Source organism: Dipodomys ordii, unplaced genomic scaffold (genome assembly GCF_000151885.1).
Source record: "Dipodomys ordii isolate 6190 unplaced genomic scaffold, Dord_2.0 Scaffold24, whole genome shotgun sequence".
NCBI lineage: Eukaryota > Metazoa > Chordata > Mammalia > Rodentia > Heteromyidae > Dipodomys > Dipodomys ordii.
In genome coordinates this window covers 7,050,231-7,063,202 of record NW_012267240.1, presented here as the reverse complement: position 1 = coordinate 7,063,202, position 12,972 = coordinate 7,050,231, and the positions used below count along the sequence as shown (strand labels likewise).

At 38.9% G+C, this 12,972-nt stretch overlaps 1 protein-coding gene across 3 annotated transcripts in view; it reads left to right on the top strand.

The window, feature by feature from the left end:
• Window positions 1–11,388, top strand: part of Acbd5 (acyl-CoA binding domain containing 5) — a 44,954-nt gene extending 33,566 nt beyond the window's left edge. For all 3 annotated transcript variants that reach the window (XM_013014734.1, XM_013014735.1, XM_013014733.1), the window contains exons 10-13: window positions 4,286–4,485; window positions 5,829–5,873; window positions 6,187–6,296; window positions 10,010–11,388. In XM_013014734.1, the coding sequence (XP_012870188.1) occupies window positions 4,286–4,485; window positions 5,829–5,873; window positions 6,187–6,296; window positions 10,010–10,022 (368 nt within the window). In that variant the 3' untranslated portion in view covers window positions 10,023–11,388. The remainder of the gene's footprint in view (window positions 1–4,285; window positions 4,486–5,828; window positions 5,874–6,186; window positions 6,297–10,009) is intronic.
• The last annotated feature ends 1,584 nt before the right edge of the window (window positions 11,389–12,972 follow it).

Genomic DNA, 12,972 nt, shown 5'->3' with positions numbered 1-12,972 from the left:
GCTCAAGTGGTAGAGCACTAGCCTTGAGCTGAAGAGCTGAGGGACAGTGCCCAGGCCCAGAGTTCAGGCCCCACAACTGGACCCAAAAAAAAAAATTGGCACAGATTATTCTCCTCTCTATTGGGCTAAGTCATATCACCATTTATAATTTTGTGGTTTTATCTTAAATTAGAATGTTACCCTGTTACCATCCAGTACTTTCTTTGGTAGAGATGTGCTTCATATTCATCTTACATTTATACTCACAGGAGATTGGTTTTTACTTTCTTTTTTAAAGAAAACTGAACTGAAGAAAAAATTTTACCCAAGAAGACTGCTGGGCCTGGATGACTTAAGAATGAAATGGATGTGAAATTCACAAGAAAATCTTAGTTTGTGATGATTACATTTCTTTTTTTTTGTTGTTGTCCAGTAGTTTGGTTTGTGTACATATATACATACATATTTTTTGCACTACACAGTGATAACATTTTGAGGACTCATATTGCTGATACTTGAATAATCAGTCTCAACTAGGTTATAAGTAGCATAAAAGATTTACCCTATTCTTGAACTTGAAAGACATTAAATTATTAATTATTGATAATGTTTACCTGACTATGTCCCATAGAGAAATATAAGCTGCTTTCCCAACGTATAATTGTGATTATGAGATCAGATATATCAGTCAATATTTTTAATTTTCTGAACTAAATATGAGAAAGAATGCAAACCAAGCAGTTAATTTCAAATAAGGTTAGATTGATTTATATTAGTGACTGAATGGCCATGCCAAGTAGTAGGAAACTGCCAGAAGACGAAACTTCGCTAGGCTCCTTTCTGAGCTGTGTGTAATCTTCTTGGACACTCAAAACTCAGAGCTAATGTTCAGACATCATAACTAAAAATCAGAGTCCTTTGTACTAGACTTAATTTTTGCAAATAATTCACCAAACATATATAATCTGCTGATGGAAATTATGGAGAATGAAAAAAAGTTTTTTAAATTCTAGTGTGGGTTTAGAAGTATATTCTGGGCCTGCAGATGATTAATCAGGTTTTAATTTAATCATACACATTTCTTCCTTTGTAATCATTTTTCTTTTAAGTGAGGATATCTAGTTTCTGCTTCATAGGGTGCTTTGAAATATAAAATGAAAACTTATTTATACTGTTTTTACAAAGGTTATAAAGGAAACATGAAAATCACCTTTCTGCATCTGGTGAAACCACACAGACTGGACTCTTAACCTCTTAGTGCCTCAGTTTTTCCTTCGGGGTATAATATGTGTCTGTACCTACTTCATAAGAGTATTGGAAAGATTGGCAAGAGAAGAGACCATATGCTTCCATATATGTAAGGCATGTCTAACTACTGGAAATTTAAGTCTCTTTATCTCACCTTTCATCTTTAGACCAAAAGAGGAAGATCCTTGAAGACTATATTTGGAAAATCATCTTTCCTCTATACTTTCCCAAATTCCCTGCTTACTTAGCACTTCTTTGTACTTTACTGATTTCTTTGATTTAAAGTTTTTCTAGCAAATGGTTTGAGCATTCTCAGTATATATGATGTTGTTAGCATTGTGTTCAGAGTATTAAAAGAGAAAGAATCCATTTTTTGTATACACGGTAGAGCTTTGAAGAAAGAGTTTAAAAATACAATTTTCTTTTTTTTTTGTTGGTCGTGGAGTCTGAACTCTGGGCCTGGGCGCTATCCCTCAGCTCTTCAGCTCAAGGGCTAACGCTCTACCACTTGCGCCATAGCACCACTTCTGGCTTTTTTTATTTCTGTTTAGATGGTGCTGAGGAATCGAACCCAGGGCCTCATGCATGCAAGGCAAGCACTCTACCACTGAGCTACCTTCCCAGCCCAAAAATACAATTTTCTTTACCTAAATTCTTTTTCTTTCATGGTAACTTGGTGATTTAAAGAAAAATTTAAATCCCACCTTGATTAAAATATGTCTGTCTAAAAGGATCTATTAATCTTTGCTTAAAAAAATAACAACTGCTGGGCACCAGTGGCTCATGCCTGTAACCTAGCTACTAAGGAGACTGAGATCTGAGGATCAAAGCCAGGCTGGCCAGGAAAGTCCGTGAGACTCCTCTCCAATTAACCACTAGAAAACCGGAAGTGGTGCTGTGGCTCAAGTGGTAGAGTGCTAGCTTTGAGCTGAAGAGCTCAGGGACAGCACCCTGGCCCAGAGTTCAAGCCCCATGACCGACAAACAAAACAAAACAACAACAAAAAGCCCTCACAAATACCAACTATCCTCTACTTATTTAGAAAAAAATGAAGCAAGAAACTGAATTATGTGTAAAAATAAAGTTTAGATCTGTGGATCAGGACTTTTTAAAAATTAGAGATCAACTTGGGATCAGAAAATGGTGGCTTTTTCTTAGTCTATAAATGAGTAAAATGCAAATTAAGACTGAAAGCAGGCCGGGCGCTGGTGGCTCACACCTGTAATCCTAGCTGACATCTGAGGATTGCAGTTCAAAGCCAGCCCAGGAAGGAAAGGCCATGAGACTTATCTCCAATAAACCACCAGAAAACCGGAAGTGGCACTGTGGCTCAAGTGGTAGAACACTAGCCTTGAGCTGAAGAGCTGAGAGACAGCGCCCAGGCCCAGAGATCAAGCCCCATGACTGAAAAAAAAACACAAAACCTTAAGATGTCAGATCCTGAAACTAGGTAAAGAATTTGGCTTTCTGCTATGACATTTTCCAGTTTCAGTAGAGGAATAGAGAGTTAGAAGAAAGCTACAAGATCTTTTTAGGGATACATAGGAAATGCTTTCTCATCTTCTATACAAAGTAATGAAGAGTAAGTTGAGTTTATGAAATTAAAAAAATTAAAATAAAGCAGACTGGATGAAATAGTGCCTTGAGTTCAAGAATTCATAGTGTCCTTTTAGAATCGTGTGTGTGTGTGTGTGTGTGTGTGTGTGTGTGTGTGTGGTATTGGGGTTGAACTCAGGACCTCACAGTAGGCAAGCACTCTACAACTTAAACCACTCTCCCAGATCTTTTTGACTTTTTTTGAAAGGATTTTTCTTTTTTCCCAGGCCATCTCAGGCTATAATCCTTCTACCTACCTCTACCTGTCATGTCACTGTGGTCACAGGCACACACCACCATACCTCCCTTGTTGAGAAAGGGGTCTTGCTAACTTTTTAGCAAGGCCAACCTCAAACTAGGATCCTCCTGATTTCTGCCTCCCGTCACTGAAAGTATAGATATGTATGATTGAGCCTTGCTACAACCCTTTCGTATAGCAATGTATGGTTGAATTTTCAGGGGTAAATTAGGTAGCAATTGAGAGGACTTTGAATCTTGTTAAATTTTTAGGGAAAAAATTTTTCGCATGTCCTCTGAACATGTGTATTATTTGTAAATTGTATCCATGTAGTCATGTACTAGTATGTTACACATAGGCCTTTTGTAAATAATTTAAGAATATAGTAATATAGGTTTTTTTATTTTTCCAATCCTGGGGTTTGAACTTGAGGCCTGGGCACTGTCACTGAACTGCTTTTGCTCAAGGCTAGCATTCTACCACTTGAGTGACAGCACCATTTTTAGCTTTTCCTGTTTATGAGGTACTTAGGAATCAAACTCAGGGCTTCATGTATCTACCACTAAGCCAAATTCCCAGTCCCCATGAATATAGTTTATATATTTCGTTTTCTCTTTTCTTTTCTTTTTTTTTTTTTTAAATCAGCCTTGGGGCTTAAACTCAGGGCTTCGGTGCTATCTGAGCTTCTCTACCACTTGTGCTACAATTCCATTACCAACTTTTTGGTAGTTAATTGGAGATAAGAGTCTCATGAACTGGGGCTGGGAAGGTGGTTCAGTGGTAGAGCACTTGTCTTGCATGCATGAGGCCCTGGGTTCAATTCCTCAGCACCACATAAGCAGAAAAAAAAAAGCCGGAAGTGGCGCTGTGGCTCAAGTGATAGAGTGTTAGCCTTGAGCTGAAGAGCTGAGGGACAGCGCCCAGGCCCAGAGTTCAGGCCCACGACCTGACCCCCCCCCCAAAAAAAAAAGAGTCTCATGAACTTTCCTGCCCTGGCTGGCTTTGAACCATGATCCTCAGATATCAGCCTCTTGAGTAGCTAGAATTATAGGCATGAGCCACCAGAGCCTGGCAATATATTTCTTGAATCCTAAAAGTTATGTCATGATTGCTTCTATTCTATATTGGACAATTAAATCTTAAATAACAGGGACATGAATAGAGTATAGTGTCTACTTTTGTAAGTTTCATTTAAGGCTAATTTGTTTTATTGCCTTAAAATAGGACATAGAATGCCACACTTGAGTGAAGGATCCAAGGGTCGGCAAATGGGAAGTGGAGGTGATGGAGAACGCTGGGGCTCAGACAGAGGGTCAAGAGGCAGCCTCAATGAGCAGATTGCTCTCGTGCTCATGAGATTGCAGGAGGATATGCAGAACGTCCTTCAGAGACTTCATAAACTGGAAACTCTAACTGCTTCGCAGGTAAGGCTTCTGAATTGGTCTCTTCACTTGTTGGTCCTTATAAAGGAGTGTGTAATCTGTGCTACTGAGATTCACAGAAATCACAAAATTTGGTGACTTTCATGAATAGTACAAAGGACCTTCTTTTGAAAATACTGCCCCAAAAGCTAAATACTACTTAAACTAACAAGAAGTTTTCAGAGCATAAAGCAGCAGTACTACACTGTGGGAAATGATCAGATACTTGGTCTTAGGAAAATAATTGCTGCTAAACACTGCAGTTTGATGAACTAATAAACCTTTACATAGTGGTACACAGCTGTAATCCCAGTTACTTGGGAGGCTGAAGAAGAGGGATTGCCAGTTCAAGTCCTGCCTGGGCTTCATAGTAATTTGAAGACCAATCTATACTTCAAGACTCTGTCTCAAACAGAAAAGAGTTGATTATATAACTTCCTGGTAGATTGTCTGATGAACATGTGCAAAGCCCTGGTATATCCTCAGCACTGACAAATAAGAAACAAAAACTAAAAAGCCAGTGGTTCTTTATTTCATCTGGTATTAATGTAGCATGGGCTTCAAAACCAGACTTTGACTCAGAAGAAAGCAAGGGTTTAGATTTGAGGTTTTATTTTTATATCTTTATATACCTATGAATTGTAAAATATAAAGAAAGGTTTTTGTTCAGCTTACAGGTTTTTTGTTTGTTTGTTTGTTTTTTATTTTTTGTTTTGATCAGTCATGGGGCTTGAACTCTGGGCCTGAGTTCTGTCCCTAGCTTTACAGTCAAGGCAACAGCTCTACCACTTGAGCCACAGCACCACTTCTGGTTTTCTGGTGGTTAATTGGAGATAAGAGTTTCATAGACTTTACTGGCCAGATCTTAGCCTCTTGAGTAGCTAGGATTACAGGCGTGAGCCACCGGCACCTGGCTTTCAGCTTACAGTTTTAAGGACCTTGTTTTTTGGGCAGTATGGGTTTCAGGACAATCAATATAGCAGAAAAATAGTCGTATTTTAGCCCTTTAGTTTAAGAAAAGGTAGGAAATTTAAAATATTACTATGAAGCTAGGCACTGGTGGCTCATGCTTGTAATCCTAGCTAATCAGAAGGCAAAGAGCTGAATATTATAGTTCAAAGCCAGTCCATGCAGAAAAGTCCATGAGACTCATCTCCAATTAATCACCAGAAAACCAGAAATGGCACTGTGGCTGAAAGTGGTAGAGTGCTAGCCTTAAGTGAAAAGAGCTCAAAGACAGTACCGAGGTTCTGAGTTCAAGCCTCATGATTTGAAAAAAAAAAATACTGTATTTTGTTTTTTTTTCCATTTTATCAAAGCTAAGTCATTTTGATCTGTATTCACAGGCAAAATCAGCAGCATTGCAGACTAGCAACCAGTCCTCCTCAGAGGTAAGAAATTGTTTTGTAAAAATTGTCAGGGTTTTATACACATTACAAAAGATTTAGATTATATGAGCTATTTAAATCATTTCAAATAAAATCTGCCATGTAGAGCATTAAGGTTACAAAAGCCTTTTGGGAAATGTTTATCTAAGTTTGGAATATTCTTTATGGTGCGTTGAATTATGCTCTGGAATGAAAATTACCCTTCTCTATCAGGAGTAAGGTTGTCAACAGTTTTATTTATAAAATCCTGTTACGTTTCTAAATTTGTAGATTCAATAATTAGTAGATTAATGACAGCTTTTTTTTTCCCCCTCAGCGACCATCTTGGTGGCCCTTTGAGATGTCTCCTGGTGCATTAACTTTTGCTATTATATGGCCTTTTATTGCCCAGTGGTTGGTGCATTTATATTATCAAAGACGGAGAAGGTAATATATAAGGTCTTATAATTTGAAATGGTATATAAACTCTTACAACTTATAGTAGACAGTATTTAAGCAGCAATTAAGGCAGTAGATCTGTTTCATGGACCAAAACATTCATATTGATTTTGAGATTACAGAACTTAGGATTTCTGAGTACTTGTTAGACTTGAAATTTTTTTCATTTGTGAGAATCTGAGTTTTACATCTTTAATTTACACAAGGTGAAGACATTATGCTTAAGTTTTACAAGTTTTGAGGAAATAATGCTCTTAATATCTCATGTTTATTTTGGGTCCTTTGATGCTAAATAACAAGGGAGGGGAAAACAAGTAATAACTGCTGCTTGCTTGCTATGTACCTTTGAAATACAGACATTAACAGTTGAAAATTTCTCTACCTGGTGTTTGACTATGTCTAGATTTAGGGATTACTATGAGGCCAAAATGCCAGTTTGGTTTGACAGGAGTAACTTAAGTAGGTCTGAGAATGATAGACTAAAATCTCTAAAAGAGCCTTGAGTTTATCTAGTTAGAAATAAACTCGAGGCCACGAATCTAAAAAGTATTGTCAGCTGAAAGCTGTATAAACTGAATTACTGTCCATTGGTTGGGTGGATAGACAAGTACTTCCTGAGTGGCCTCACTGGTTATGTGTTCAGTGTTTCATCACCATGACACCGGAAGTCACAACACATGGGATAAGCAATGGAACAGAATATGCAGTAGACACACCTTCTCAAAAATCTTATCAGTCGGGGCTGGGAAGGTGGCTCAGTGGTAGAGCACTTGCCTTGCATGCATGCCTGAGGCCCTGGGTTCGATTCCTCAGCACCACATAAGCAAAAAGAAAAAAGCCGGAAGTGGTGCTGTGGCTCAAGTGGTAGAGTGCTAGCCTTGAGCTGAAGAGCTGAGGGACAGCGCCCAGGCCCAGAGTTCAGGCCCCACGACCGGAACCCCCCCCCAAAAAAAAATCTTATCAGTCTAGGGGCTGGGAATGTGGCTTAGTGGTAGAGTGCTTGCCTAGCATGCATGAAGCCCTGGGTCTGATTCCTCAGTACCACATACACAGAAAAGTCTGGGAGTGGCGCTGTGGCTTAAGCAGTGGAGTGTTAGCCTTGAGCAAAAGCTCAGGGACAGTGCCCAGACCCTGAGTTCAAGCCCCAGGATGGCAAAAAAAAAAAAAAATCAGTCTTAATATTTACAAGTTTCTAATTATTTCTGCTTTAGTCTCCCAAGTTCTGGGATTACAGGATGGTATTCTATTATATAAATGGGGTAAGCAGTACTCTTAATGCTTCAGTTACAATATGTGACACACTGAAATTCTCATCACCTTAAGTGAGCTATTTTAGTTCACTATTCCCCTCCCTCCCTCTCTTCCTCCCTCCCTCCCTTCTTCCCTCCCTCCCTCCCTCCCTTCCTTCCTTCCTTCCTTCCTTCCTTCCTTCCTTCCTTCCTTTTTTTGCTGTGGGGCTTGAATTCAGGGCCTGCGTTTTGTCCCTCAGCTCTTTTGCTCAAGACTACCACTTTGAGCCACAGTTCTACTTCTAGTTTTTGAGTGGAGATGAAAGAGTCTCATGGGGACTTTTCTGCCCAGGTTGGCTTCGAACCATGATCCTAGCTAGTATTACAGGTGTGAACCACCAGCACCCGACTCCTTGTTTACTATTATTGCTTTATGTTTGAGTGACCCAATTAAGTTTCTGGTATGTTTTTTCAGACTCCATCTGAGTGGACTCTCTCCACTTGAAAAAAAAAAAACTTTAATAGAGCCAAGTGCTGGTGGTTCATGCCTATAATCCTAGCTGCTCTGGAGGCTGAGATCTGATGATCATGGTTCCAAACCAACCTGGGCAGATAAATCTGTGAGACTATTATCTACTATTAACCATCAAAAAGCTGGAAGTGGTAGAGTACCAACCCTAACCAAAAATGCAAGAGACAGGGCTGAAGCCTGGAGTTCAATTCATCACACACACACACACACACACACACACTCATCACACACACACACACACACACACACACACACACACACACACACACACACACACACGTCTTAAGAACCTGAAGTGAAGCTTGAAAAAAGTTCTCATGTTTTTTGTTTTTGTTTTGTAAGCCCTAGGGCTTAAACTCGGTGCCTGGGCACTGTCCCTAAGGCTAGCACTCTACCACTTGAGCCACAGCACCATTTTCAGCCTTTTCTGTTTATGTGATATTGTGGAATTGAACTCGGGGCTTCATGCTTGCTAGGTAAGCACTCAACCACTGAGCCACATTCCCAGCCCCAGTTCTGAGGTTTTGAAGGTAATGATTTATGTTTATTCTATTCTATTAGAAGGCTAGGGACTCTGAAACCAAATTGTGCCCTGTTGTAAATCTGCAAATGACTCAGTGTAGCAATCTGTATTACATGTGTTCTTAATAGGTGTTACACAATGGTCAGGCACCTCACAGCCAGTATATCTAGAACTGCTCTCACAGATTGCCTATAAAACCACCCACATCTGTCTTGCCTGTGTCAACCATTTCAAGTCTCTTCCTCCCAGGCCTATTTTCTTCCTGCTGCAGGAATCGCCTTTTGTGAGGTGAAAAATGATCTGATTACTTATAATGATCTGATTATACCATGCCAAAGTGGTATATATAGTCTTAGTGCTTGGAATAATCTGATTATTTAAAACCACACTCCTGCCGCCTAGGGAGTTGCATAAGAGTATTTCTACAGAGAGGAATGAGTTTGTAACCAGAGAGTTTCAGGCTTTTTGGCATCTTGGGTTCTAGGGAGATTTTTACAGTAGTTGTTTTCTTTGCTAACAAGGTTATCTTTTTTCTGATAGCTCTTTCATTCTGTTATTATCAAAATCATCACTCTAGATAGACTGTTACCCTAGAGCAAAAGAAGTTAAGGGATTGCACCCCAGCCCGGAGGTTAAGCCCTGGCACCAAAATATTCAAAACAAAACCAAAAAACCCCAATTAAACAAGGACAAAACTGTTTGGTAATGGTTTAGCATGTGCAAGAGTGTGTACTTAGTATGCAAGATGTCCTGGGTTCAGTCCCAGCATCATAAAATTTTAAAAACGAGGGGGCTGGGAAGGTGGCTCAGTGGTAGAGTGCTTGCCTTGCATGCATGAGGCCCTGGGTTTGATTCCTCAGCACCACATAAGAAAAAAGCCGGAAGTGACGCTGTGGCTCAAGTGGTAGAGCGCTAGCCTTGAGCTGAAGAGCTGAGGGACAGCACCCAGGCCCAGAGTTCAAGCCTCATGACCGGACCCTCCCCCCCAAAAAAAGAAGAAATAAAACCAATAAAATTGGCAGAGATTGGGGCTGGGAAGGTGGCTCAGCGGTAGAGTGCTTGCCTTGCATGCACCAGGCCCTGGGTTCGACTCCTCAGTACCACATAAGCAAAAAGAAAAAAGCCGGAAGTGGCGCTGTGGCTCAAGTGGTAGAGCACTAGCCTTGAGCTGAAGAGCTGAGGGACAGTGCCCAGGCCCAGAGTTCAGGCCCCACAACTGGACCCAAAAAAAAAAATTGGCACAGATTATTCTCCTCTCTATTGGGCTAAGTCATATCACCATTTATAATTTTGTGGTTTTATCTTAAATTAGAATGTTACCCTGTTACCATCCAGTACTTTCTTTGGTAGAGATGTGCTTCATATTCATCTTACATTTATACTCACAGGAGATTGGTTTTTACTTTCTTTTTTAAAGAAAACTGAACTGAAGAAAAAATTTTACCCAAGAAGACTGCTGGGCCTGGATGACTTAAGAATGAAATGGATGTGAAATTCACAAGAAAATCTTAGTTTGTGATGATTACATTTCTTTTTTTTTGTTGTTGTCCAGTAGTTTGGTTTGTGTACATATATACATACATATTTTTTGCACTACACAGTGATAACATTTTGAGGACTCATATTGCTGATACTTGAATAATCAGTCTCAACTAGGTTATAAGTAGCATAAAAGATTTACCCTATTCTTGAACTTGAAAGACATTAAATTATTAATTATTGATAATGTTTACCTGACTATGTCCCATAGAGAAATATAAGCTGCTTTCCCAACGTATAATTGTGATTATGAGATCAGATATATCAGTCAATATTTTTAATTTTCTGAACTAAATATGAGAAAGAATGCAAACCAAGCAGTTAATTTCAAATAAGGTTAGATTGATTTATATTAGTGACTGAATGGCCATGCCAAGTAGTAGGAAACTGCCAGAAGACGAAACTTCGCTAGGCTCCTTTCTGAGCTGTGTGTAATCTTCTTGGACACTCAAAACTCAGAGCTAATGTTCAGACATCATAACTAAAAATCAGAGTCCTTTGTACTAGACTTAATTTTTGCAAATAATTCACCAAACATATATAATCTGCTGATGGAAATTATGGAGAATGAAAAAAAGTTTTTTAAATTCTAGTGTGGGTTTAGAAGTATATTCTGGGCCTGCAGATGATTAATCAGGTTTTAATTTAATCATACACATTTCTTCCTTTGTAATCATTTTTCTTTTAAGTGAGGATATCTAGTTTCTGCTTCATAGGGTGCTTTGAAATATAAAATGAAAACTTATTTATACTGTTTTTACAAAGGTTATAAAGGAAACATGAAAATCACCTTTCTGCATCTGGTGAAACCACACAGACTGGACTCTTAACCTCTTAGTGCCTCAGTTTTTCCTTCGGGGTATAATATGTGTCTGTACCTACTTCATAAGAGTATTGGAAAGATTGGCAAGAGAAGAGACCATATGCTTCCATATATGTAAGGCATGTCTAACTACTGGAAATTTAAGTCTCTTTATCTCACCTTTCATCTTTAGACCAAAAGAGGAAGATCCTTGAAGACTATATTTGGAAAATCATCTTTCCTCTATACTTTCCCAAATTCCCTGCTTACTTAGCACTTCTTTGTACTTTACTGATTTCTTTGATTTAAAGTTTTTCTAGCAAATGGTTTGAGCATTCTCAGTATATATGATGTTGTTAGCATTGTGTTCAGAGTATTAAAAGAGAAAGAATCCATTTTTTGTATACACGGTAGAGCTTTGAAGAAAGAGTTTAAAAATACAATTTTCTTTTTTTTTTGTTGGTCGTGGAGTCTGAACTCTGGGCCTGGGCGCTATCCCTCAGCTCTTCAGCTCAAGGGCTAACGCTCTACCACTTGCGCCATAGCACCACTTCTGGCTTTTTTTATTTCTGTTTAGATGGTGCTGAGGAATCGAACCCAGGGCCTCATGCATGCAAGGCAAGCACTCTACCACTGAGCTACCTTCCCAGCCCAAAAATACAATTTTCTTTACCTAAATTCTTTTTCTTTCATGGTAACTTGGTGATTTAAAGAAAAATTTAAATCCCACCTTGATTAAAATATGTCTGTCTAAAAGGATCTATTAATCTTTGCTTAAAAAAATAACAACTGCTGGGCACCAGTGGCTCATGCCTGTAACCTAGCTACTAAGGAGACTGAGATCTGAGGATCAAAGCCAGGCTGGCCAGGAAAGTCCGTGAGACTCCTCTCCAATTAACCACTAGAAAACCGGAAGTGGTGCTGTGGCTCAAGTGGTAGAGTGCTAGCTTTGAGCTGAAGAGCTCAGGGACAGCACCCTGGCCCAGAGTTCAAGCCCCATGACCGACAAACAAAACAAAACAACAACAAAAAGCCCTCACAAATACCAACTATCCTCTACTTATTTAGAAAAAAATGAAGCAAGAAACTGAATTATGTGTAAAAATAAAGTTTAGATCTGTGGATCAGGACTTTTTAAAAATTAGAGATCAACTTGGGATCAGAAAATGGTGGCTTTTTCTTAGTCTATAAATGAGTAAAATGCAAATTAAGACTGAAAGCAGGCCGGGCGCTGGTGGCTCACACCTGTAATCCTAGCTGACATCTGAGGATTGCAGTTCAAAGCCAGCCCAGGAAGGAAAGGCCATGAGACTTATCTCCAATAAACCACCAGAAAACCGGAAGTGGCACTGTGGCTCAAGTGGTAGAGCGCTCACCTTGAGCTGAAGAGCTGAGGGACAGCACCCAAGCCCAGAGTCAGAGTTCAAGCCCCACGACCGACCAAAAAACAAAAACAAAACAAAACTGAAAGCAGTTGTGATTCATTACAAAAAGTCAAGGTTAACTAACTCCTAGGGATAACTTTCATCTTATTCCAAAGTTTTATTTTATAGTTTGAAAAGCACTTTGCACACAGTTCTTGTATATAAAAGATGTAATTATAGGGTATAGTATTAATGTTTTGTTTAACAAGAACCTCATTTTGAATCTTAAATTGACAGCTATGGTATTTTTTTAATGATCAACTTCTTTTCTGTTTCCTTATTGTAAAACTAAGTTAAAAATAAAAGGTTAATGAGAAATGATACCGTTTTTGTTACTTGTTACTCTTAATGCCTTGATCAGATGCATTGATCCGGATTAAATCAGAACAAATAGGAATTCATATAAAGTAATCATGACTAAAAACAGTCATGCTGTTAATTTCATAAAAATCAGAAACTGGGATGAGATTTACCTAATTTCTTTCATCAGGCTGAGACTATTCAAATATATTTGTTTTCTTATGCCAAATAAGTAACTTCCCACAACCCTTGAATAAACTCTTAAACAGACACCTTGAATATATGCAATTGGTCTTATAACTTAGTGAAAAAATT